At 38.4% G+C, this 24,744-nt stretch overlaps 1 protein-coding gene across 1 annotated transcript in view; it reads left to right on the forward strand.

The window, feature by feature from the left end:
- stab1 (stabilin 1) overlaps positions 1-24,744 on the forward strand; it is a 187,331-nt gene that overhangs the window by 154,493 nt on the left and 8,094 nt on the right. The window contains exons 57-66 of the mRNA XM_045691993.2: positions 207-461; positions 5,286-5,393; positions 7,403-7,596; positions 12,383-12,527; positions 17,983-18,116; positions 19,458-19,623; positions 22,977-23,083; positions 23,311-23,430; positions 24,050-24,202; positions 24,443-24,556. Of these exons, the coding sequence (XP_045547949.2) occupies positions 207-461; positions 5,286-5,393; positions 7,403-7,596; positions 12,383-12,527; positions 17,983-18,116; positions 19,458-19,623; positions 22,977-23,083; positions 23,311-23,430; positions 24,050-24,202; positions 24,443-24,556 (1,496 nt within the window). The remainder of the gene's footprint in view (positions 1-206; positions 462-5,285; positions 5,394-7,402; positions 7,597-12,382; positions 12,528-17,982; positions 18,117-19,457; positions 19,624-22,976; positions 23,084-23,310; positions 23,431-24,049; positions 24,203-24,442; positions 24,557-24,744) is intronic.

A 24,744-nucleotide genomic window follows, 5' to 3' on the forward strand; every position in this document is an offset into this window, starting at 1 on the left:
CCTCATCCACTACCAATGTGTTTCAGTGTAAACTCACCTCATCCACTACCAATGTGTTTCAGTGTAAACTCACATCATCCACTACCAATGTGTTTCAGTGTAAACTCACCTCATCCACTACCAATGTGTTTCAGTGTAAACTCACTTCATCCACTACCAATGTGTTTCAGTGTAAACTCACATCATCCAGTACCAATGTGTTTCAGTGTGTTCTGGTGGGTTGGAGGCACCCTGTGGAGATCACGGGGATTGTGATGATGGCCGGCTGGGTTCTGGACGGTGCCGGTGCCACGATGGCTTCAGAGGAATAGCCTGTGAGCTGTGTGAACTCAAACGCTATGGAACCAATTGTACAGCGTGTAACTGCACAGATCAGGGCCAGTGTGAGGAGGGGATGGAGGGAGATGGGAGCTGTTCCTGTACCGAGGGCTGGACTGGAGACCGCTGCCACCTCAAAATAGGTGAACATTGATTCAGCTATTATGAAACTACACTATTACATTCAAAAAACATTCCTTATCCATGATACTTCAATGGGTGACTATCCAGGAATATAAAGGAAAAGGACCTGTACTGGGTGTAAGGAATGTTTTTGGGGGATGTTCAAGTCCCTCCGTCAAGTATCTGATTCCCTTTGTCTTCAAGCTGAGCTGAAGCACCTTTGGGTATATATTTTTTAACTATTACAATGGTAATTTGTTATGTCATTTACACAATGCCACAAACGGACAATAAATTCATAATATTATCTTATATACTACCTCCACGCTTTGTGTGCGCGTAGCTGTTATATTGTTGGTAGGTAGCCCAGCGGCTAAGGACTTGGACCTGTTGCTGAAAGGTCACCTGTTCAGGCCAGGTGCTGAAAAAGGGGGGGGTGGGGGGGGGGGTGGGTTTGATCTGTTAACTGGAGAGGTATTAAGTTCATATCCTAACAACTATCCTTAACCCCTCAACATGTTCTTCATCCAGGGGCACTGCAGCTTCACCCTGTGCTACGGTCAACTGTGTGATGTGTCATGTGGGGGGGGGGGGATTAAGAGAGAAGAAGACATTTCTTTGTATCTAAAATAAATATAATAACAATAATAATAATAATAATAACAATAATAAGATATGATAATAATAACAATCATTATAATAATAACTACCAAAATAATAACTATAAACATTTATACAAAATAACTATAATAATAATAATAACCATAATAATACATCATAATAACAACAATGATAATAATACATATAATAATAATTACAATAATACATATGAAATTATAATAATAACAAATAATGACAACAACAATAATAGCTATAATAACTATAATAATAACAACTATAATACATATAATAACTACAATAATAATAACTATAATAATACATAATAATACATAATAATACATATAATACATATATAATAATCACAATAGCTATAATAATAATAACTATAATAGTACATAATAATACACATAATACATATATAATGATAATAACTACATTTACATTTTAGTCATTTAGCAGTCGCTCTTATCCAGAGCGACTTACAGTAGTGAATGCATCCATTTCATACATTTCATACATTTCATACATTTCATTTCATGCATAGTTTTTTCTGTTTTTTTTTTTGTACTGGCCCCCCCCGTGGGAATCGAACCCACAACCCTGGCGTTGCAAACACCATGCTGGCATTGCAAACACCATGCTCTACCAACTGAGCCACAGGGAAGACTGTGGCTCAGTCTCAGTAATAATAATAACTATAATAGTACATAATAATACATACAATATATATAATAATAATAATAACTATAATAATATTAACTATAATAAATAAAATAATACTCTATAATAATACATATAATAACTATTACAATCATAATAACTATGATAATAATAACTATAATAGTACATAATAATACATACAATACATATAATAATAATAATAATAATAACTATAATAATATTAACTATAATAAATAAAATAATACTCTATAATAATACATATAATAACTATTACAATCATAATAACTATGATAATAATAACTATAATAGTACATAATAATACATACAATACATATAATAATAATAATAATAATAACTATAATAATATTAACTATAATAAATAAAATAATACTCTATAATAATACATATAATAACTATTACAATCATAATAACTATGATAATAATAACTATAATAGTACATAATAATACATACAATACATATAATAATAATAATAATAATAATAACTATAATAATATTAACTATAATAAATAAAATAATACTCTATAATAATACATATAATAACTATTACAATCATAATAACTATGATAATACATATAATAATAACTATTACAATCATAATAACTATGATAATACATATAATAATAACTATGATAACACATATAATAATAACTATGATAACACATATAATAATAACTATTACAATCATAATAACTATGATAACACATATAATAATAACAATAACACATATAATAATAACTATGATAACACATATAATAATAACTATGATAACACATATAATAATAACTATAATAATACATATAATAATGACAATAACACATATAATAATACATACAATACATATAATAATAATAATAATAATAATAACTATAATAATATTAACTATAATAAATAAAATAATACTCTATAATAATACATATAATAACTATTACAATCATAATAACTATGATAATACATATAATAATAACTATTACAATCATAATAACTATGATAATACATATAATAATAACTATGATAACACATATAATAATAACTATGATAACACATATAATAATAACTATTACAATCATAATAACTATGATAACACATATAATAATAACAATAACACATATAATAATAACTATGATAACACATATAATAATAACTATGATAACACATATAATAATAACTATAATAATACATATAATAATGACAATAACACATATAATAATAACTATGATAACACATATAATAATAACTATGATAATACATATAATAATAACTATGATAACACATATAATAATAACTATGATAACACATATAATAATAACTATGATAACACATATAATAATAACTATGATAACACATATAATAATAACTATGATAACACATATAATAATAACTATGATAACACATATAATAATAACTATGATAATACATATAATAATAACTATGATAACACATATAATAATAACTATGATAATACATATAATAATAACTATGATAACACATAATAATAACTATGATAACACATAATAATAACTATGATAACACATATAATAATAACTATGATAACACATATAATAATAACTATAATAACACATATAATAATGACTATGATAACACATATAATAACTATTACAATCATAATAACTATGATAATACATATAATAATAACAATAATAATACATATAATAACTATTACAATCATAATAACTATGATAACACATATAATAATAACAATAACACATATAATAATAACTATGATAACACATATAATAATAACAATAACACATATAATAATAACTATGATAACACATATAATAATAACTATGATAATACATAATAACTATAATAATGCATAGCTATAATAGTGATAATAACTATACATAATAACTATAACATTAATAATAACTATAATAATACATGTAATAACTATAATAATACATATAATAATAACTATAATAATACATATAATAACTATAATAATACATATAATAACTATAATAATGCATAGCTATAATAGTGATAATAACTATACATAATAACTATAACATTAATAATAACTATGATAACACATATAATAATAACTATAATAATACATGTAATAACTATAATAATACATATAATAATAACTATAATAATACATATAATAACTATAATAATACATATAATAACTATAATAATGCATAGCTATAATAGTGATAATAACTATACATAATAACTATAACATTAATAATAACTATAATAATACATAATGACTATAACAGTAATAATAACAATAATAATACATATAATAACTATAATAATACATAAAACAACTATAACAACACATATAATAACTATAATAATACATATAATAATAACTATAATAATACATATAATAACTATAATAATACATATAATAACTATAATAATGCATAGCTATAATAGTGATAATAACTATACATAATAACTATAACATTAATAATAACTATAATAATACATATAATATCTATAATAATACATATAATAATACCTATAATAATACATATAATAACTATAATAATACATATAATAATAACTATAATAATACATATAATATCTATAATAATACATATAATAATAACTATAATAATACATAAAACAACTATAACAACACATATAATAACTATAATAATACATATAATAACTATAATAATACATATAATAATAACTATGATAACACATATAATAATAACTATAATAATACATGTAATAACTATAATAATACATATAATAATAACTATAATAATACATATAATAACTATAATAATACATATAATAACTATAATAATGCATAGCTATAATAGTGATAATAACTATACATAATAACTATAACATTAATAATAACTATAATAATACATAATGACTATAACAGTAATAATAACAATAATAATACATATAATAACTATAATAATACATAACTATAATAGTGATAATAACTATACATAATAACTATAACATTAATAATAACTACAATAACACATATAATAACTATAATAACACATATAATAACTATAATAATACATATAATAACTATAATAATGCATAGCTATAATAGTGATAATAACTATACATAATAACTATAACATTAATAACTATAATAACACATATAATAACTATAATAATACATAACTATAATAGTAATACCTATAATAATACATATAATAACTATAATAAATATAACAATAATAGTAATAGTAACTATAATACATATAATAGCTATAATAGATATAACTATGATAATAACAATAATACATATAACTATAATAATAATAACAACAATAATCATAATAACTATAATATAACAATATTTTTCTTTTTCAAAAATATACAAAATAATGATAACTATAATAATAAAAACAATAAACTATAATAATAACAAAGACTATGATAACAATAACAAACTATTATAATAATAACAATAACAACTATAATAATAATAAAGTAGCTATGGACAAAAAATTGTATTTTATGTGTGGGCCCGTGTGTGATAACTTTGTTTACTGTTGTGTCCAATCAGAGAAGAAGCTGGTGTGTTCTCCAGAATGCCATAGCAACGCTGTGTGTCTGCCCGAAAACATCTGTCTCTGTCAGTCACAGTATGTGGGGGACGGCTTGAACTGCACTGGTGGGTTGGAATCATTATTTAACTCATTTATTACCCACAATCCAGTTAGCTAATAGATTAACCCAATGTATTCATTCTAAATCCACACTCTTGGGGTGGTGCATCATGACTAGGAGCCCAGAGTTTTTCCAGACCATGTGACCAGACCGGGAAAAACTCTTTGGCCCTAAACATTTAGCTAGTCTTGGGATGCGTCCCAAATGGCACCCTATTTCCGATATTGTGCACTTATTTTTATTAGTGCACAATATAGGGAACAGTGTGACATTTTAGATAAAGACCCAATGTAGTTTGTTAGTCACTATGGAAACTGTGTGCACTGATTAGGTAATAGGGTGCAATTTGAGACTAAGCCTTGCTATTCTGTTTCCAAATCTTCTCGTCCAGCTCCTGGCCTGTTATATTATTAATTATCTCTCTGACTCCTCCAGCCTGTTATATTATTAATTATCTCTCTGACTCCTCCAGCCTGTTATATTATTAATTATCTCTCTGTCTCCTCCAGCTCCAGCTCCTGGCCTGTTATATTATTAATTATCTCTCTGTCTCCTCCAGCTCCTGGCCTGTTATATTATGAATTATCTCTCTGTCTCCTCCAGCTCCTGATCTGTTATATTATTAATTATCTCTCTGACTCCTCCAGCCTGTTATATTATTAATTATCTCTCTGTCTCCTCCAGCTCCTGATCTGTTATATTATTAATTATCTCTCTGTCTCCTCCAGCTCCCAGCCTGTTATATTATTAATTATCTCTCTGTCTCCTCCAGCTCCCAGCCTGTTATATTATTAATTATCTCTCTGTCTCCTCCAGCTCCTGGCCTGTTATATTATTAATTATCTCTCTGTCTCCTCCAGCTCCTGGCCTGTTATATTATTAATTATCTCTCTGTCTCCTCCAGCTCCCAGCCTGTTATATTATTAATTATCTCTCTGTCTCCTCCAGCCTGTTATATTATTAATTAACTCTCTGTCTCCTCCAGCTCCTGATCTGTTATATTATTAATTATCTCTCTGTCTCCTCCAGCCTGTTATATTATTAATTATCTCTCTGTCTCCTCCAGCTCCTGATCTGTTATATTATTAATTATCTCTCTGTCTCCTCCAGCCTGTTATATTATTAATTATCTCTCTGTCTCCTCCAGCTCCTGATCTGTTATATTATTAATTATCTCTCTGACTCCTCCAGCCTGTTATATTATTAATTATCTCTCTGTCTCCTCCAGCTCCTGGCCTGTTATATTATTAATTATCTCTCTGTCTCCTCCAGCTCCTGGCCTGTTATATTATTAATTATCTCTCTGTCTCCTCCAGCTCCCAGCCTGTTATATTATTAATTATCTCTCTGTCTCCTCCAGCTCCTGGCCTGTTATATTATTAATTATCTCTCTGTCTCCTCCAGCCTGTTATATTATTAATTATCTCTCTGTCTCCTCCAGCTCCCAGCCTGTTATATTATTAATTATCTCTCTGTCTCCTCCAGCCTGTTATATTATTAATTAACTCTCTGTCTCCTCCAGCTCCTGATCTGTTATATTATTAATTATCTCTCTGACTCCTCCAGCCTGTTATATTATTAATTATCTCTCTGTCTCCTCCAGCTCCTGACCTGTTATATTATTAATTATCTCTCTGTCTCCTCCAGCTTCTGGCCTGTTATATTATTAATTATCTCTCTGTCTCCTCCAGCTCCTGACCTGTTATATTATTAATTATCTCTCTGTCTCCTCCAGCCTGTTATATTATTAATTATCTCTGTCTCCTCCAGCCTGTTATATTATTAATTATCTCTCTGTCTCCTCCAGCTCCTGACCTGTTATATTATTAATTATCTCTCTGACTCCTCCAGCCTGTTATATTATTAATTATCTCTCTGTCTCCTCCAGCTCCTGGCCTGTTATATTATTAATTATCTCTCTGTCTCCTCCAGCCTGTTGTATTATCAATTATCTCTCTGTCTCCTCCAGCTCCCAGCCTGTTATATTATTAATTATCTCTCTGTCTCCTGCAGCTCCTGATATGTGTGCGGAGTACAACGGGGGCTGCCACGAGCACGCAGCCTGTCTCCAGACAGACCTGCAGGTCAACTGTACATGTCTGTCTGGCTACGAGGGTGACGGCTCTGTCTGCTCACCTATCAACAGGTGCGTCGCAGAGACCAACGGAGGATGCAGTGACTTCGCTACCTGCCTGTTCACAGGGCCTGTGAGTGGTGGCTTCATATTCCTGTTTTTCTGGCTCTTTCTCAATTGTCTTTCCTTCCTGTCGAATGAAAAAGGTGTTCTAATGAAAAAGTTTGGTTAGTAGCTAGCTACCTTTTTGAGTTTGGATCGTGCGACGCGGTTGGCATCAGTTGCTGGAAGCGCTACTATCTGTCCAGTGATCCTGACGGCCAAGGACCGTGTCTGAGGAGATGTTTGGTGTAGAAACTAGCCTAGCCTAGCCTAGCTGCTAGCCTATCAAGCTAGCAGGGTTTTCCTGAGGGCTTGAACGCAGCCCGCAACGCTGTTAGCCATTGTGGCTGGGACCGGCTTGTGTCCCAGGCTGTTTTGTATCTTCCCTCTGACATGCCCTGTCTGGAACTGTGAGGAGTAACAGCGTTGTTACCGTGATAAAGACCAAAGCTGGCAGGAGTACCGTTGAGGACAGCGGTGTCTCTCTATCACGGGTGAAGGTTCTTTTAAACAAACACAAATAGTTCTACAGGCAGTTGTTACAACAACAAGAAAATAAATACAAAAAGTTTTGTCCAAATACTGGTGGAGTCAACTAATTAAAAAAAAAAAATGGACGACCTAACCGGAGAGGTCCAGGCCCTGAAGAATAGTTTGCAGTTCTCCCAGGTTCAGCTCGGTGAGTTTAAACAGGAGAACGGTAAGATGACAGTAATCTGTAAGTCATTGAGAGAGGACATCAGTTCTCTGTGTGTGAATCCATCATAACAATGACTGAGGAAATCAGATTATCTCCAGGGATAATTAAAGACGGAACAATATGGTTATGGATGGAATTTCAGAATCTCCACGAGACCTTGACGGAGTCTGAGGACAAAGTGAGGGAAATGATCTCTGAGAAATTGAAGATGGACCGCGGGACCATTGAGGTGGAGCGCGCCCACAGGATTGGAAAACTCACCAGCGGCCTGGGTGACAGGCTCATGGCCGACAGTGATCAAATGCCCGAGGTTCAAGGACAAGGTAGTTGGTCTGGAAAGAGCCAAGATCTTGAGAGGAACATATATCTTGAGGACTATCCTGAAGCTGTGTGCCAGAAGAGGAAAGAACTGATCCCAGCCATGAAAGCTGCCAGAGCGCGTGGGAACATTGCGTACATCCGCTACGACAGGCTCAATGTCCACCTTCCCTCCTGGAAGGGATGAGAGAGCCAAGCCTATTGGAAGGGATGAGAGAGCCAAGCCTATTGGAAGGGATGAGAGAGCCAAGCCTATTGGAAGGGATGAGAGAGCCAAGCCTATTGGAAGGGATGAGAGAGCCAAGCCTATTGGAAGGGATGAGAGAGCCAAGCCTATTGGAAGGGATGAGAGAGCCAAGCCTATTGGAAGGGATGAGAGAGCCAAGCCTATTGGAAGGGATGAGAGAGCCAAGCCTATTGGAAGGGATGAGAGAGCCAAGCCTATTGGTTCGTAGCCTCAACCCCGCAGCACACACACGCCAAATGATTAATGGACTGCTGAATGTATTTTTTTTCTCTTGCTTTATTTGCCCTTGTCCATATTCTTATCTCTGATTAACTACCCAGGAAAGGGCTGAAAATAGCCCATATTAATATATGTAGCCTTAGAAATAAGGTTCATGAAATCAATAACTTGTTATCAGATAACATTCATGTATTAGCCATTTCTGAGACTCAGATACTTCATTTGATGACACATCAGTAGCAATACAAGGATATAACATCTATAGAAGAGACAGGAATGCTTATGGGGGAGGTGTTGCTGTATATATATTCAGAGCCATATTCCTGTAATGCTTAGAGAAGACCTCATGTCAAGTGGTGTTGAAGTGTTGTGGTTGGAGGTTTCTAGCTGTATGTAATAACGCAAACTTTCTGGGCTATTAATGTAAGAAATAACACACAAAAAAAAACAAAAATACTTTCAATGTTGCTCAGGAGCTGAAAGCAGGGTTTCCATGTCTGTCGGCGCCATCTTGCAGAAAGACAAATTCAATTCCATCTTTCATCCCATCAGATGGCTTATTCATCACAAAAACCATTTAATGTTTCCAATTATTGTATTGATTACTTCATTGGCAAAGTGGGAAAATGTAGGCAGGCTATGCCACATACGAACAGTGAGCCATTGTCTTCGTGCATAAAAAAAACTCAAGTTAGAATTTTGTAAAGTTAGTGTGGGAGAGGTGGAGAAATTGTTGTTATCGATCAATAATGACAACTTAGATGGAAAGCTACTGAGGATGATAGCTGACTCTATAGCCACTCCTATCTGTCATATCTTTACTCTGAGCCTAGAGGAAAGTCTTTGTCCTCAGACCTGGAGGGAAGCCAGAGTCATTCCGTTACCCAAAAGTGATAAAGTGGCCTTTACTTGTTCTAACAGCAGACCTATCAGCTTGCTTCCAGCTCTTAGCAAACTGTTGGGCAAAAAATGGTGTTTGACCAAATACAATACTATTTCTCTGTAAACAAATTGACAGACTTTCAACATTCTTATAGAGAAGGGCACTCAACTTGTACTGCACTGACACAAATGACTGATGATCGGTTAAAATAAATTGATAAAAAGAAGATTGTGGGAGCTGTACTGTTAGACTTCAGTGCACCCTTTGTTATTATTGATGTTACGAATCCCTTTGGCCCTGCAGTCTAGGAGGGGGGATGGAAACAAAACCCGTAACATAACTAATGCAAATTATAATAGTGATAAAGGAACAGTGAGAACAAAAACCACAGACAACTACAATCTACCGTCAAACACTAATGGTTTATTTCTTTAAACACACAGTAATGGGGTGTGAGAAAAGGGGCTGAGCTGGACCCAAGCAAAGAAACAATAATCCAAAAACACCCCTAAGCTAGACTAGCCTATTTCAATAACAGCTAGCTAACTAACCAAAAATACAGTGGGTGGTCCACTCAGTTCGAACTAGTGTATTTAGACACTGTTTTCCTACGGGTAATGTATGCCCATGGGCGACTTGTCTTGGTACCCCCTTTTCCCACCGAACAAACAAACAGTCAAACAACAAAACAATACTCACAGGATAACCGGACAAATGGGACATGTAGGAGCAAAACAAAAGGGAGATCAATACAGAGAGAGAGAGAGAAATGGACACAGAGAGATTGAACACAGAGTGTGAGATTGAACTCCAGAGAGAGAGATTGACTGGGGTTTTAAACCAAGGGAAAGGGGATGTGATAGGGTAATAGAAAAGGAGCAGGTGTCTTCTGATTGGGGAATGATGATTGCCACCTGTCAGGAGGAGAAGGAGAGAAAAGAAATACACATACAGGATACACACTACCTGTATCCGTAACAATTGACTATAACCTGTTGTTGAGAAAACACTAAGAGCATTGTATGTGGTACAAATAATTCCCTAAGCTCTAGCCCTCAGCTGAATCTGGTGATGAATGGTGTGGCTGTTGAACAAGTTGGGAAGACTAAATTACTTGGTGATATCTTAGATTGTAAACTGTCATGGTCAAAACATTTTTATTTTTGTATTTATTTAACCTTTATTTAACCAGGAAGGGCTCACTGAGATTTGAAATGTATTTTTCAAGAGCGTCCTGGCCAAGATAGGCAGCACCAAGTCATTACACAATTACAGACAGACAACGTGAAAAACCAGAAGTAATCTAGTAAAAACCATAGAATTCACAAGAGTGTAACAAAATCATAAAACAGCAAATTAAAAACATTGACAGGTCAGGGAATCAGCCTCAAAATCCTTCATCAATGATTTAAAAACACCAATCGGGACCAAGTTCTTCCAGTTTAACAGTATTTTGTAAGGCGTTTCCCAGACGATGGCGCAGAGTACATAAAAGCCCTTTTACCAAATTCAGTTCGGATATTTGGAACAGTTAGCAGGATAAAGTCATAGCTTCAATGGTTGTAAAGATGGGGAGAGTTCTGTAATAAAAAGAGATACTCTGCTTTTTTTGACTCCACACTTAAAAAAAAAACAAATCCTGTAGGCTCTAGTTTTGTCTAATCTTGATTATTGTCCAGTCATATGGTCAAGTTCTGCTAAAAAAAAAAACACCTAGTTAAGCTGCAGCTGGCCCAGAACAGAGCGCCACGTCTTGCTCTTCATTGGAATCAGAGGGCTGATATAAATACTATGGACGCCAGTCTCTCTTGGCTAAGAGTTGAGGAGAGACTGACTGCATCACTTCTTGTTTTTGCAAGAAACATTAATGTGTTGAAAATTCTAAATGGTTTGCATAGTCAACTTACCCACCGCTCTGACACACACACTTATCCCACCAGACATGCCACCAGGGGTCTTTTCACAGTCCCCAAATCCAGAATAAATTCAAGAAAGCGTATGGTGTTATGTTTAGCCATTATTGCATGGAACTTCCTTCCATCTCATATTGTTAAAATAAACAGCAAACCTGGTTTAAACGAACAGATAAAGCAACACCTACAACGCCGCTCCCCTATTGGACCTAGATATTGTGTATGTATTGATACTGTAATGCTATGTGAGACGCTTTTAAATGGAAATGTAGTTCTGTCCTTGAGCTGTTCTTGTCTATTAATGTTCTCTATTATGTCATGTTTCATGTTTTGTGTGTGGACCCCAGGAAGAGTAGCTGCTGCTTTAGTGGGGATCCATAATAAAATACCAAATACCAGATTCCTTGCAACCTATCCCCTCATTTCTTTCTCAAAATGCAATTGGAGGAGAAAGTCCAAGGTTCGTCTCCTCCGGTACATTTTGAGACCTAGTTATCCTTGGTTTTAGTAATGTCCTGATGTGTTTTATCCTATCAGAATGAGCGTCAGTGCGAGTGTCTTGATGGGTACGTGGGGAACGGGCTACAGTGTCTGGAGAAGTTGGTCCCACCCGTCGATCGCTGTCTAGAGGAGAACGGAGGATGTGACCCCCAGGCCACGTGCAAGGACCTGCACTACCACAGTAAGAACTGAACTAGGACCTGCACGACCACAGTAAGAACTGAACTAGGACCTGCACTACCACAGTAAGAACTGAACTAGGACCTGCACGACCACAGTAAGAACTGAACTAGGACCGGCACTACCACAGTAAGAACTGAACTAGGACCTGCACTACCACAGTAAGAACTGAACTAGGACCTGCACTACCACAGTAAGAACTGAACTAGGACCTGCACTACCACAGTAAGAACTGAACTAGGACCTGCACGACCACAGTAAGAACTGAACTAGGACCTGCACTACCACAGTAAGAACTGAACTAGGACCTGCACTACCACAGTAAGAACTGAACTAGGACCTGCACTACCACAGTAAGAACTGAACTAGGACCTGCACTACCACAGAACTGAACTAAAACCTGCACTACCACAGAACTGAACTAAGACCTGCATTACCACAGAACTGAACTAAGACCTGCATTACCACAGAACTTAACTAAGACCTGCATTACCACAGAACTGAACTAAGACCTGCACTACCACAGAACTGAACTAAGACCTGCATTACCACAGAACTGAACTAAGACCTGCATTACCACAGAACTGAACTAAGACCTGCATTACCACAGAACTGAACTAAGACCTGCATTACCACAGTAAGAACTGAACTAAGACCTGCATTACCACAGAACTGAACTAAGACCTGCATTACCACAGAACTGAACTAAGACCTGCATTACCACAGAACTGAACTAAGACCTGCATTACCACAGAACTGAACTAAGACCTGCATTACCACAGAACTGAACTAAGACCTGCATTACCACAGAACTGAACTAAGACCTGCATTACCACAGAACTGAACTAAGACCTGCATTACCACAGAACTGAACTAAGACCTGCATTACCACAGAACTGAACTAAGACCTGCATTACCACAGAACTGAACTAAGACCTGCACTACCACAGAACTGAACTAAGACCTGCATTACCACAGAACTGAACTAAGACCTGCATTACCACAGAACTGAACTAAGACCTGCATTACCACAGAACTGAACTAAGACCTGCATTACCACAGAACTGAACTAAGACCTGCATTACCACAGAACTGAACTAAGACCTGCACTACCACAGAACTGAACTAAGACCTGCATTACCACAGAACTGAACTAAGACCTGCATTACCACAGAACTGAACTAAGACCTGCATTACCACAGAACTGAACTAAGACCTGCATTACCACAGAACTGAACTAAGACCTGCATTACCACAGAACTGAACTAAGACCTGCACTACCACAGAACTGAACTAAGACCTGCACTACCACAGTTCGCTCCGCCATTTCCTGGTTGGATAAAATCTGAATAGTTCGCCTAATTTCAGTTTGTGACAAAATAAGCAAGTAATAGTGTAGAGAATCAATTACCAATGTAAACCGCTGTGAAATATCTCCATAACCAAAAAATATTGTATTTCTCAGCTGTTTGAAGTCGGTGTACAAAACCGAAAGTAAAATAAGCAAATACAAAATTGAAAGAACTGGGAGCATAGAAATAGCATGCCTAGAACAGACTGTTTGTGCATTGTTAAGTCTGGAATTGTGACATGACATAGCTAAGTGTCTAGTGTTGATAGTAATACTGCCAGTGACAATCATATATATATGAAAACAATAACGTTATGCCTACCTGTGTTGATTTCAATCACAGGTACAGTGGATATAATAATTAAACAGTATAAACAGTTCTGACATGATTTATCTTTGTCTCGTTTTTTTACAATCACAAAAACCTGGCATTTTAACAGGGGTGTGTAGACTTTTTATATCCACTGTATGGCTGGGAAACTCAAGAACTCAAATTTCAAGAGAATACGCGTGAAGGAACTATACTAGCTAAATATATATATATATTTTCCCCCCTCACCCATCAACACACAATACCCTATAATGACAAAGTGAAAACATGTTTTTATAAATGTTTGCACATTTATTGAAAATGAAATACAGACATACGCTATTCAAAATTATGTGGAAGCCCCTTCAAATTAGTGGATTCGGCTATTTCAGCCACACCGGTTGCTGACAGGTGTATAAAATCGAGCACAGAGCCATGCAATCTCCATAGACAAACATTGGAAGTAGAATGGCCCTTACTGAAGAGATCAGTGACTTTTAAACGTGGCACCGTCATAGGATGCCACCTTTCCAACAAGTCAGTTCGTCACATTTCTCCCCTCGCCACCGTTGAACCGCGTTCTCTGGAGTGATGAATCACGCTTCACCATCTGGCGATCCGACGGACGAATCTGGATTTGGTGGATGCTAGGAGGACAAATCCTGCCACAATGCATAGTGCCAACTGTAAAGTTTTGGTGGAGGAGGAATAATTGTCTGGGGCTGTTTTTCATGGTTCAGGCCCCTTAGTTCCAGTGAAGGGAAATCTGAACGCTACAGCATACAATGACATTCTAGATGATTCTGTGCTTCCAACTTTGTGGCAACAGTTTAGGGAAGACCCTTCCTGTTTCAGCAGCAAAATGCCATTGTGCGCAAAGCAAGGTCCATACAGAAAAGGTTTATTGAGATCCGAGTGGAAAAACTTGACTGGCCTGCACAGAAACTCAATCGAACACCTTTGGGATGAATTGGAACGTCGAATGCGAGCCAGGCCTAATCGCCCAACATCAGTGCCCGACCTCACTAATGCTCATGGCTGAATGGAAGCAAGTCCCTGCAGCAATGTTCCAACATCTAGTGTAAAGTCTTCCCAGAAGAGTGGAGGCTGTTATAGGAGGAAAGGGGAGAACCATCTCCATGATTTTGGAATGAGATGTTGGACAAGCAGATGTCCACATACTTTTGGCCATGTAGTGTAGATACAGTCGAAGTCAAAAGTTTACATACACTTAGGTTGGAGTCATTAAAACTCGTTTTTTCAACCACTCCACAAATTTCTTGTTAACAAACTATAATTTTGGCAAGTCGGTTAGGACATCTACTTTGTGCATGACACAAGTAATTTTTCCAACAATTGTTCACAGACAGATTATTTCACTTATAATTCACTATATCACAATTCCAGTGGGCCAGAAGTTTACATACACTAAGTTGACTGTGCCTTTAAACACCTTGGAAAATTCCTGAAAATGTCATGGCTTTAGAAGCTTCTGATTGGCTAATTGACATCATTAGAGTCAATTGGAGGTGTACCTGTGGACGTATTTCTTCTCTGAAGTTTTGGTCCTGTAGCTACTACATTGTATCAACGTGACGTGAACACCTGCGCAGATACTCTGTGTGACTGCGTGTATAAATAGTCTTTAATCACGCTCATCGTAATACCAACCCCACGCTGCTGCTACTCTCTGTTCATCATATATGCTTAGTCACTTTAACCATATCTACATGTACAATCTACCTCAATCAGCCTGACTAACCGGTGTCTGTATGTAGCCTCGCTAATGTATATAGCCTCTCTACTGTATGTAGCCTCGCTACTGTATGTAGCCTCGCTACTTTTATAGCCTTGCTACTGTATATAGCCTCTCTACTGTATATAGCCTTGCTACTGTATATAGCCTCTCTACTGTATGTAGCCTCTACTGTATATAGCCTCTACTGTATATAGCCTCTCTACTGTATATAGCCTCTCTACTGTATATATCCTCTCTACTGTATATAGCCTCTCTACTGTATATAGCCTCTCTACTGTATGTAGCCTCTCTACTGTATGTAGCCTCTACTGTATGTAGCCTCTCTACTGTATATAGCCTCTCTACTGTATATAGCCTCTCTACTGTATATATCCTCTCTACTGTATATAGGTTCTCTACTGTATGTAGCCTCTCTACTGTATATAGCCTCTCTACTGTATATAGCCTCTCTACTGTATATAGCCTCTCTACTGTATATAGCCTCTCTACTGTATATAGCCTCTACTGTATATAGCCTCTCTACTGTATATAGCCTCTCTACTGTATATATATCCTCTCTACTGTATATATCCTCTCTACTGTATGTAGCCTCTCTACTGTATATAGCCTCTCTACTGTATGTAGCCTCGCTACTGTATGTAGCCTCTCTACTGTATATAGCCTCTCTACTGTATGTAGCCTCGCTACTGTATATAGCCTCTCTACTGTATATAGCCTCTCTACTGTATATAACCTCTCTACTGTATATAACCTCTCTACTGTATGTAGCCTCTCTACTGTATATAGCCTCTCTACTGTATATAGCCTCTCTACTGTATATAGCCTCTCTACTGTATATAGCCTCTACTGTATATAGCCTCTCTACTGTATATATCCTCTCTACTGTATATAGCCTCTCTACTGTATATATCCTCTCTACTGTATATAGCCTCGCTACGGTTATAGGTTCTCTACTGTATATAGCCTCTCTACTGTATATAGCCTCTCTACTGTATATAGCCTCTCTACTGTATATAGCCTCTCTACTGTATGTAGCCTCTCTACTGTATATAGCCTCTGCTACTGTATATAGCCTCTCTACTGTATATAGCCTCTCTACTGTATATAGCCTCTCTACTGTATATAGCCTCTCTACTGTATACAGCATTTCACTGTGAGGTCTACTACACCTGTTGTATTCAGCATTTCACTGTGAGGTCTACTACACCTGTTGTATTCAGCATTTCACTGTGAGGTCTACTACACCTGTTGTATTCAGCATTTCACTGTAAGGTCTACTACACCTGTTGTATTCAGCATTTCACTGTGAGGTCTACTACACCTGTTGTATTCAGCATTTCACTGTAAGGTCTACTACACCTGTTGTATTCAGCATTTCACTGTGAGGTCTACTACACCTGTTGTATTCAGCATTTCACTGTAAGGTCTACTACACCTGTTGTATTCAGCATTTCACTGTAAGGTCTACTACACCTGTTGTATTCAGCATTTCACTGTGAGGTCTACTACACCTGTTGTATTCAGCATTTCACTGTGAGGTCTACTACACCTGTTGTATTCAGCATTTCACTGTAAGGTCTACTACACCTGTTGTATTCAGCATTTCACTGTAAGGTCTACTACACCTGTTGTATTCAGCATTTCACTGTGAGGTCTACTACACCTGTTGTATTCAGCATTTCACTGTGAGGTCTACTACACCTGTTGTATTCAGCATTTCACTGTGAGGTCTACTACACCTGTTGTATTCAGCATTTCACTGTGAGGTCTACTACACCTGTTGTATTCAGCATTTCACTGTGAGGTCTACTGCACCTGTTGTATTCAGCATTTCACTGTGAGGTCTACTACACCTGTTGTATTCAGCATTTCACTGTGAGGTCTACTACACCTGTTGTATTCGGCGCACGTGACAAATAAACTTTGATTTGCTCTGCGGTGCTGCTCATGAAAACATCATTTTGCAGATTCTACTTTTTAAAGTGATAGTTATTTCCATCTTTATTAAGAGACCGTTTATTCCTTTGTGTCGTCAGGTAACACTGCTGGAGTGTTCCCCATGCGTTCCAGTGGAGGGAAGTACCAGCTGAACTACACAGATGCTGAGCTAGCCTGTCAAGCCGAGGGGGCTTCGCTCGCCACCTTCTCTCAGATGGCTGATGCACAACAGGTCAGAGGTCATCCTCCTCGGGGCGGCAGGTAGCCTGGTGGTTAGAGCCAGGTAGCCTGGTGGTTAGAGAGGCAGGTAGCCTGGCGGTTAGAGAGGCAGGTAGCCTAGCGGTTAGAGAGGCAGGTAGCCTGGCGGTTAGAGAGGCAGGTAGCCTGGCGGTTAGAGAGGCAGGTAGCCTGGCGGTTAGAGAGGCAGCTAGCCTGGCGGTTAGAGAGGCAGGTAGCCTAGCGGTTAGAGAGGCAGGTAGCCTAGCGGTTAGAGGCAGGTAGCCTAGCGGTTAGAGGCAGGTAGCCTAGCGGTTAGAGGCAGGTAGCCTGGCGGTTAGAGGCAGGTAGCCTGGTGGTTAGAGGCAGGTAGCCTGGTGGTTAGAGGCAGCGTAGCCTAGTGGTTAGAGGCAGCGTAGCCTAGGGTTAGAGGCAGGTAGCCTAGGGTTAGAGGCAGCGTAGCCTAGCGGTTAGAGGCAGGTAGCCTAGCGGTTAGAGGCAGGTAGCCTAGCGGTTAGAGGCAGGTAGCCTAGCGGTTAGAGGCAGGTAGCCTAGCGGTTAGAGGCAGGTAGCCTGGTGGTTAGAGGCAGCGTAGCCTAGTGGTTAGAGGCAGGTAGCCTGGCGGTTAGAGGCAGGTAGCCTAGCGGTTAGAGGCAGGTAGCCTAGCGGTTAGAGGCAGGTAGCCTAGCGGCTAGAGGCAGCGTAGCCTAGCGGTTAAAGCGTTGGACTAGTAACCGAAAGGTTGCAAGATGAAATCCCCGAGCTGACAAGGTACAAAATATGTCGTTCTGCCCCTGAACAAGGCAGTTAACCCACTGTTCCTAGGCCGTTATTGAAAATAAGAATTTGTTCTTAACTGACTTGCCTAGTTAAATAAAGGTAAAATAAGGAAAATTTGGGATTCAAAGCAACAAAGCAGTCACCCTGATGCTATATATCATTACTTTAAAAAAAAAAAGTCCAAATGTTGATGTGTCAATCCCAGACTGCCCATTTAACTCAACTTCTTGGGCGGTGGCAGTAGTTTGAAGTTGAACCAGGACATCATTAACCCTCAGCTACATGATACTGGTGATTTAAAGTGATAGTTCACCATTTAGAAGTATTACTTCATTTGGTGAGGATTCATCCAGACAGTGGCAGTGTCCCAATTCTCCCCGTGTGCACTTGCACACTCCTGGTCAGTGGAAACTCCGAGGCTCCAGCCAATGCTTTTAAATCCATGACGACCGGGAAGTGTACAAGTGCAGACTTTAGGAGAAGGGCAGAGAATCGGGATGCAACCAGTAAATGTCTTGATTGACACCCCATCGCTGATGTTGCAGTTCATGTGTTTGTGTTTGTGTCGTTCTCTAAGCTGGGAATGCACCTATGTGTTGCTGGATGGATACAAGGGAAGAAAGTGGGCTATCCAACCAGGTTTCCATCGGTCAAGTGTGGTGACAACCATGTTGGTATAGTGCTATACAAAGACCCTGTGGACCCCAGCAGCAAATACGACGCCTTCTGTTACAGACAGTCAGGTAACACCATCACCCAGGGTTGGACTCCACTTACTGTTACAGACTGTCAGGTAACACCATCACCCAGGGTTGGACTCCACTTACTGTTACAGACTGTCAGGTAACACCATCACCCAGGGTTGGACTCCACTTACTGTTACAGACTGTCAGGTAACACCATCACCCAGGGTTGGACTCCACTTACTGTTACAGACTGTCAGGTAACACCATCACCCAGGGTTGGACTCCACATACAGACTGTCAGGTAAGACCATCACCCAGGGTTGGACTCCACATACAGACTGTCAGGTAACACCATCACCCAGGGTTGGACTCCACATACTGTTACAGACTGTCAGGTAACACCATCAGCCAGGGTTGGACTCCACATACAGACTGTCAGGTAACACCATCACCCAGGGTTGGACTCCACATACAGACTGTCAGGTAACACCATCACCCAGGGTTGGACTCCACATACAGACTGTCAGGTAACACCATCACCCAGGGTTGGACTCCACTTACTGTTACAGACTTCATTTAAATTCCAGGAAATTGTTGAAGTACTGTACACTGAAATTCCACTTCTCCTCAATGCCAATCAATAAGGAAAATGTGGAATTGTTTACTTTCTGTGTATTACAACCCGTCTGTCTCCCTGTAGATGTGTATTACAACCCGTCTGTCTCCCTGTAGATGTGTATTACAACCTGTCTGTCTCCCTGTGGATGTGTATTACAACCTGTCTGTCTCCCTGTGGATGTGTCCTGTGTATTACAACCCGTCTGTCTCCCTGTAGATGTGTATTACAACCTGTCTGTCTCTCTGTAGATGTGTATTTCAACCTGTCTGTCTCCCTGTAGATGTGTATTACAACCCGTCTGTCTCCCTGTAGATGTGTATTACAACCCGTCTGTCTCCCTGTAGATGTGTATTACAACCCGTCTGTCTCCCTGTAGATGTGTACTACAACCCGTCTGTCTCCCTGTAGATGTGTATTTCAACCTGTCTGTCTCCCTGTAGATGTGTATTACAACCCGTCTGTCTCCCTGTAGATGTGTATTACAACCCGTCTGTCTCCCTGTAGATGTGTATTACAACCCGTCTGTCTCCCTGTAGATGTGTATTACAACCTGTCTGTCTCCCTGTAGATGTGTATTACAACCTGTCTGTCTCCCTGTATTTCAACCTGTCTGTCTCCTTGTAGATGTGTATTACAACCTGTCTGTCTCCCTGTAGATGTGTATTACAACCCGTCTGTCTCCCTGTAGATGTGTATTACAACCCGTCTGTCTCCCTGTAGATGTGTATTACAACCCGTCTGTCTCCCTGTAGATGTGTATTACAACCTGTCTGTCTCCCTGTATTTCAACCTGTCTGTCTCCTTGTAGATGTGTATTACAACCTGTCTGTCTCCCTGTAGATGTGTATTTCAACCTGTCTGTCTCCCTGTGGATGTGTATTACAACCTGTCTGTCTCCCTGTGGATGTGTCCTGTGTATTACAACCCGTCTGTCTCCCTGTAGATGTGTATTACAACCCGTCTGTCTCTCTGTAGATGTGTATTTCAACCTGTCTGTCTCCCTGTAGATGTGTATTACAACCCGTCTGTCTCCCTGTAGATGTGTATTACAACCCGTCTGTCTCCCTGTAGATGTGTATTACAACCCGTCTGTCTCCCTGTAGATGTGTATTTCAACCCGTCTGTCTCCCTGTGGATGTGTATTACAACCTGTCTGTCTCCCTGTGGATGTGTCCTGTGTATTACAACCCGTCTGTCTCCCTGTAGATGTGTATTACAACCCGTCTGTCTCCCTGTAGATGTGTATTACAACCCGTCTGTCTCCCTGTAGATGTGTATTACAACCCGTCTGTCTCCCTGTAGATGTGTATTACAACCTGTCTGTCTCCCTGTAGATGTGTATTACAACCTGTCTGTCTCCCTGTATTTCAACCTGTCTGTCTCCTTGTAGATGTGTATTACAACCTGTCTGTCTCCCTGTAGATGTGTATTACAACCCGTCTGTCTCCCTGTAGATGTGTATTACAACCCGTCTGTCTCCCTGTAGATGTGTATTACAACCCGTCTGTCTCCCTGTAGATGTGTATTACAACCTGTCTGTCTCCCTGTATTTCAACCTGTCTGTCTCCTTGTAGATGTGTATTACAACCTGTCTGTCTCCCTGTAGATGTGTATTTCAACCCGTCTGTCTCCCTGTAGATGTGTATTACAACCTGTCTGTCTCCCTGTAGATGTGTATTACAACCCGTCTGTCTCCCTGTGGATGTGTATTACAACCTGTCTGTCTCCCTGTAGATGTGTATTACAACCTGTCTGTCTCCCTGTATTTCAACCTGTCTGTCTCCCTGTAGATGTGTATTACAACCCGTCTGTCTCCCTGTAGATGTGTATTACAACCTGTCTGTCTCCCTGTAGATGTGTATTACAACCTGTCTGTCTCCCTGTAGATGTGTATTACAACCTGTCTGTCTCCTTGTAGATGTGTATTACAACCTGTCTGTCTCCCTGTAGATGTGTATTACAACCCGTCTGTCTCCCTGTAGATGTGTATTACAACCTGTCTGTCTCCCTGTGGATGTGTATTACAACCTGTCTGTCTCCCTGTAGATGTGTATTACAACCTGTCTGTCTCCCTGTAGATGTGTATTACAACCTGTCTGTCTCCCTGTAGATGTGTATTACAACCCGTCTCTCTCCCTGTAGATGTGTATTACAACCTTGCTGTCTCCCTGTAGATGTGTATTACAACCTGTCTGTCTCCCTGTGGATGTGTCCTGTGTATTACAACCCGTCTCTCTCCCTGTAGATGTGTATTACAACCCGTCTGTCTCCCTGTAGATGTGTATTACAACTGTCTGTCTCCCTGTAGATGTGTCCTGTGTATTACAACCTGTCTGTCTCTCTGTGGATGTGTCCTGTGTATTACAACCTGTCTCTCTCTCTGTAGATGTGTATTACAACCTGTCTGTCTCCCTGTAGATGTGTCCTGTGTATTACAACCTGTCTGTCTCCCTGTAGATGTGTATTACAACCTGTCTCTCTCCCTGTAGATGTGTATTACAACCTGTCTGTCTCCCTGTAGATGTGTATTACAACCCGTCTGTCTCCCTGTAGATGTGTATTACAACCCGTCTGTCTCCCTGTAGATGTGTCCTGTGTATTACAACCTGTCTGTCTCCCTGTAGATGTGTCCTGTGTATTACAACCTGTCTGTCTCCCTGTAGATGTGTATTACAACCTGTCTGTCTCCCTGTAGATTTGTATTACAACCTGTCTGTCTCCCTGTGGATGTGTATTACAACCTGTCTGTCTCCCTGTGGATGTGTATTACAACCTGTCTGTCTCCCTGTAGATGTGTCCTGTGTGTGTGGAAGTGGGTACGTAGGAAACGGGGACTTCTGTAACGGAGACTTGGCCAGTGTTGTGGCTACCAACTTAAACTACTCTGTATTCTACAATGTAAGTTTGTTGTTTCATTCAGGACTAATCCTAAATTAAGTTCCTCACATGCAACTCAGACTTAATTGTATTAATTCAAATTAAAAGTAATCGAATTAGCGCAAATGTCAAATGACATTTGAGACATTTGCAATCATTTACTGATGATATGGATCTCAAGTTAGAATTTGGCCCTACTTTGTGAGTGCAAATATTGACAAACATGAAATTCTCTCTCCTGGTTGTAGATATTGCTGAAGTATGCAAGCGCGTCTACAGAGGGAGAAGTTCTGTTGGACTTTCTGTCCAGCAGTTCATCCTATGCCACTCTGTTTGTGCCACTCAACGCTGGGTTCTCTGAGAATGAGGTGATTTTAACGTCTGAAATCATGGAGAAAAATACATTTTTACTTACTTTTTTTCCTGTAAATTAATGTATTTTTTTTGTAATTTAAAAAGGGATAGTTCACCTAAATTACAAAATGACATATTGGTTTTCTTACCCTGTAAGAAGTCTATGTACAAGCTATGACAGTAATCCATGCTTTGGTTTAGTTTCCCTGGCACGGTTTTCATATGCTAACGTTTTAGCATTTGTGGCACAAATGCCATTCAAGTCATGGGATCGGTATACATTTTTTGTACATCATGTCCAAATCATCTATGTGACTTGTGAGCTTCAAAATCAATGAGATATTGATGATTTGGATATGATGCACGGGGAAAAAAAACTACTTATATCGGTCCCATGACTTGAATGAGATTTGTACCACAAATGCTAAAACGTTAGCATTTGAAAACCATGCCAGAGAAACTAAACCACAGCATGGATTACTATCATATCATGTTCATAGAATGCTTACAGGGTCAGGAAACCAATGGCATTTTGGAATTTGTGTGCACTATCCCTTTAAAAAAAAAAAAGTTTCTATAAATGATGTATAATTTAGTTTTAGTCATTTGAATATTTTCTTGATTTGTATATAGACGTTATCAGACCGAGATGTGGAATACCATATTTCCACTAACAACAGCATCACGTTCTACGAGGACCTGAAACACGATGGAGTAATCCCATCCAGACTGGGATATAACCTCTCAGTGGCCATTTCTCCCAGCAACACCACACAGCAGAACCAGGTGAGTGGACCGGTCTGGTACAAATATCCACGAGCTGGTTGCGCAATTCAAACAGTCTTTACTTCAGATCAACATGTTACTAATAACTTAGAATAATAATAATAATAATAATAATAAAAAAACACAAAAAAATTAAGTGTATAATATCATACATTTCTTAAAGCAACAATTCATTTCATGTATGTTTTGATTTGTATGAAGTGATTCTTGATTTTGTGTGTAACGGTTGTTTTTCTACAGGAGCCCCAGACGTTAAAGCTAGTGAACCAGAGGCTAGTGTTGACCTGGGACATCCCAGCATACAATGGAATTATCCATGTCATAGAGGGCCCACTCAGAGCCCCGCCACTACCGGTGAGTTAAGCAGTTGAGTGAAGTTGTAGCCTAGGATGCTGATCTTGGATCAGTTCTACATTTCCCCCTACTAATGGTTAAGGTTAGGGGGAGGCTGATCCTAGATCTGTAACTAGCGGAAACTTAAACTCAAAGTGAACAGGGTTCATCTGCTCCTTATCAGACCATTATAACAATCCTCATTCATT

This window comes from Salmo salar, chromosome 12 (genome assembly GCF_965601325.2).
Source record: "Salmo salar chromosome 12, fSalSal1, whole genome shotgun sequence".
NCBI lineage: Eukaryota > Metazoa > Chordata > Actinopteri > Salmoniformes > Salmonidae > Salmo > Salmo salar.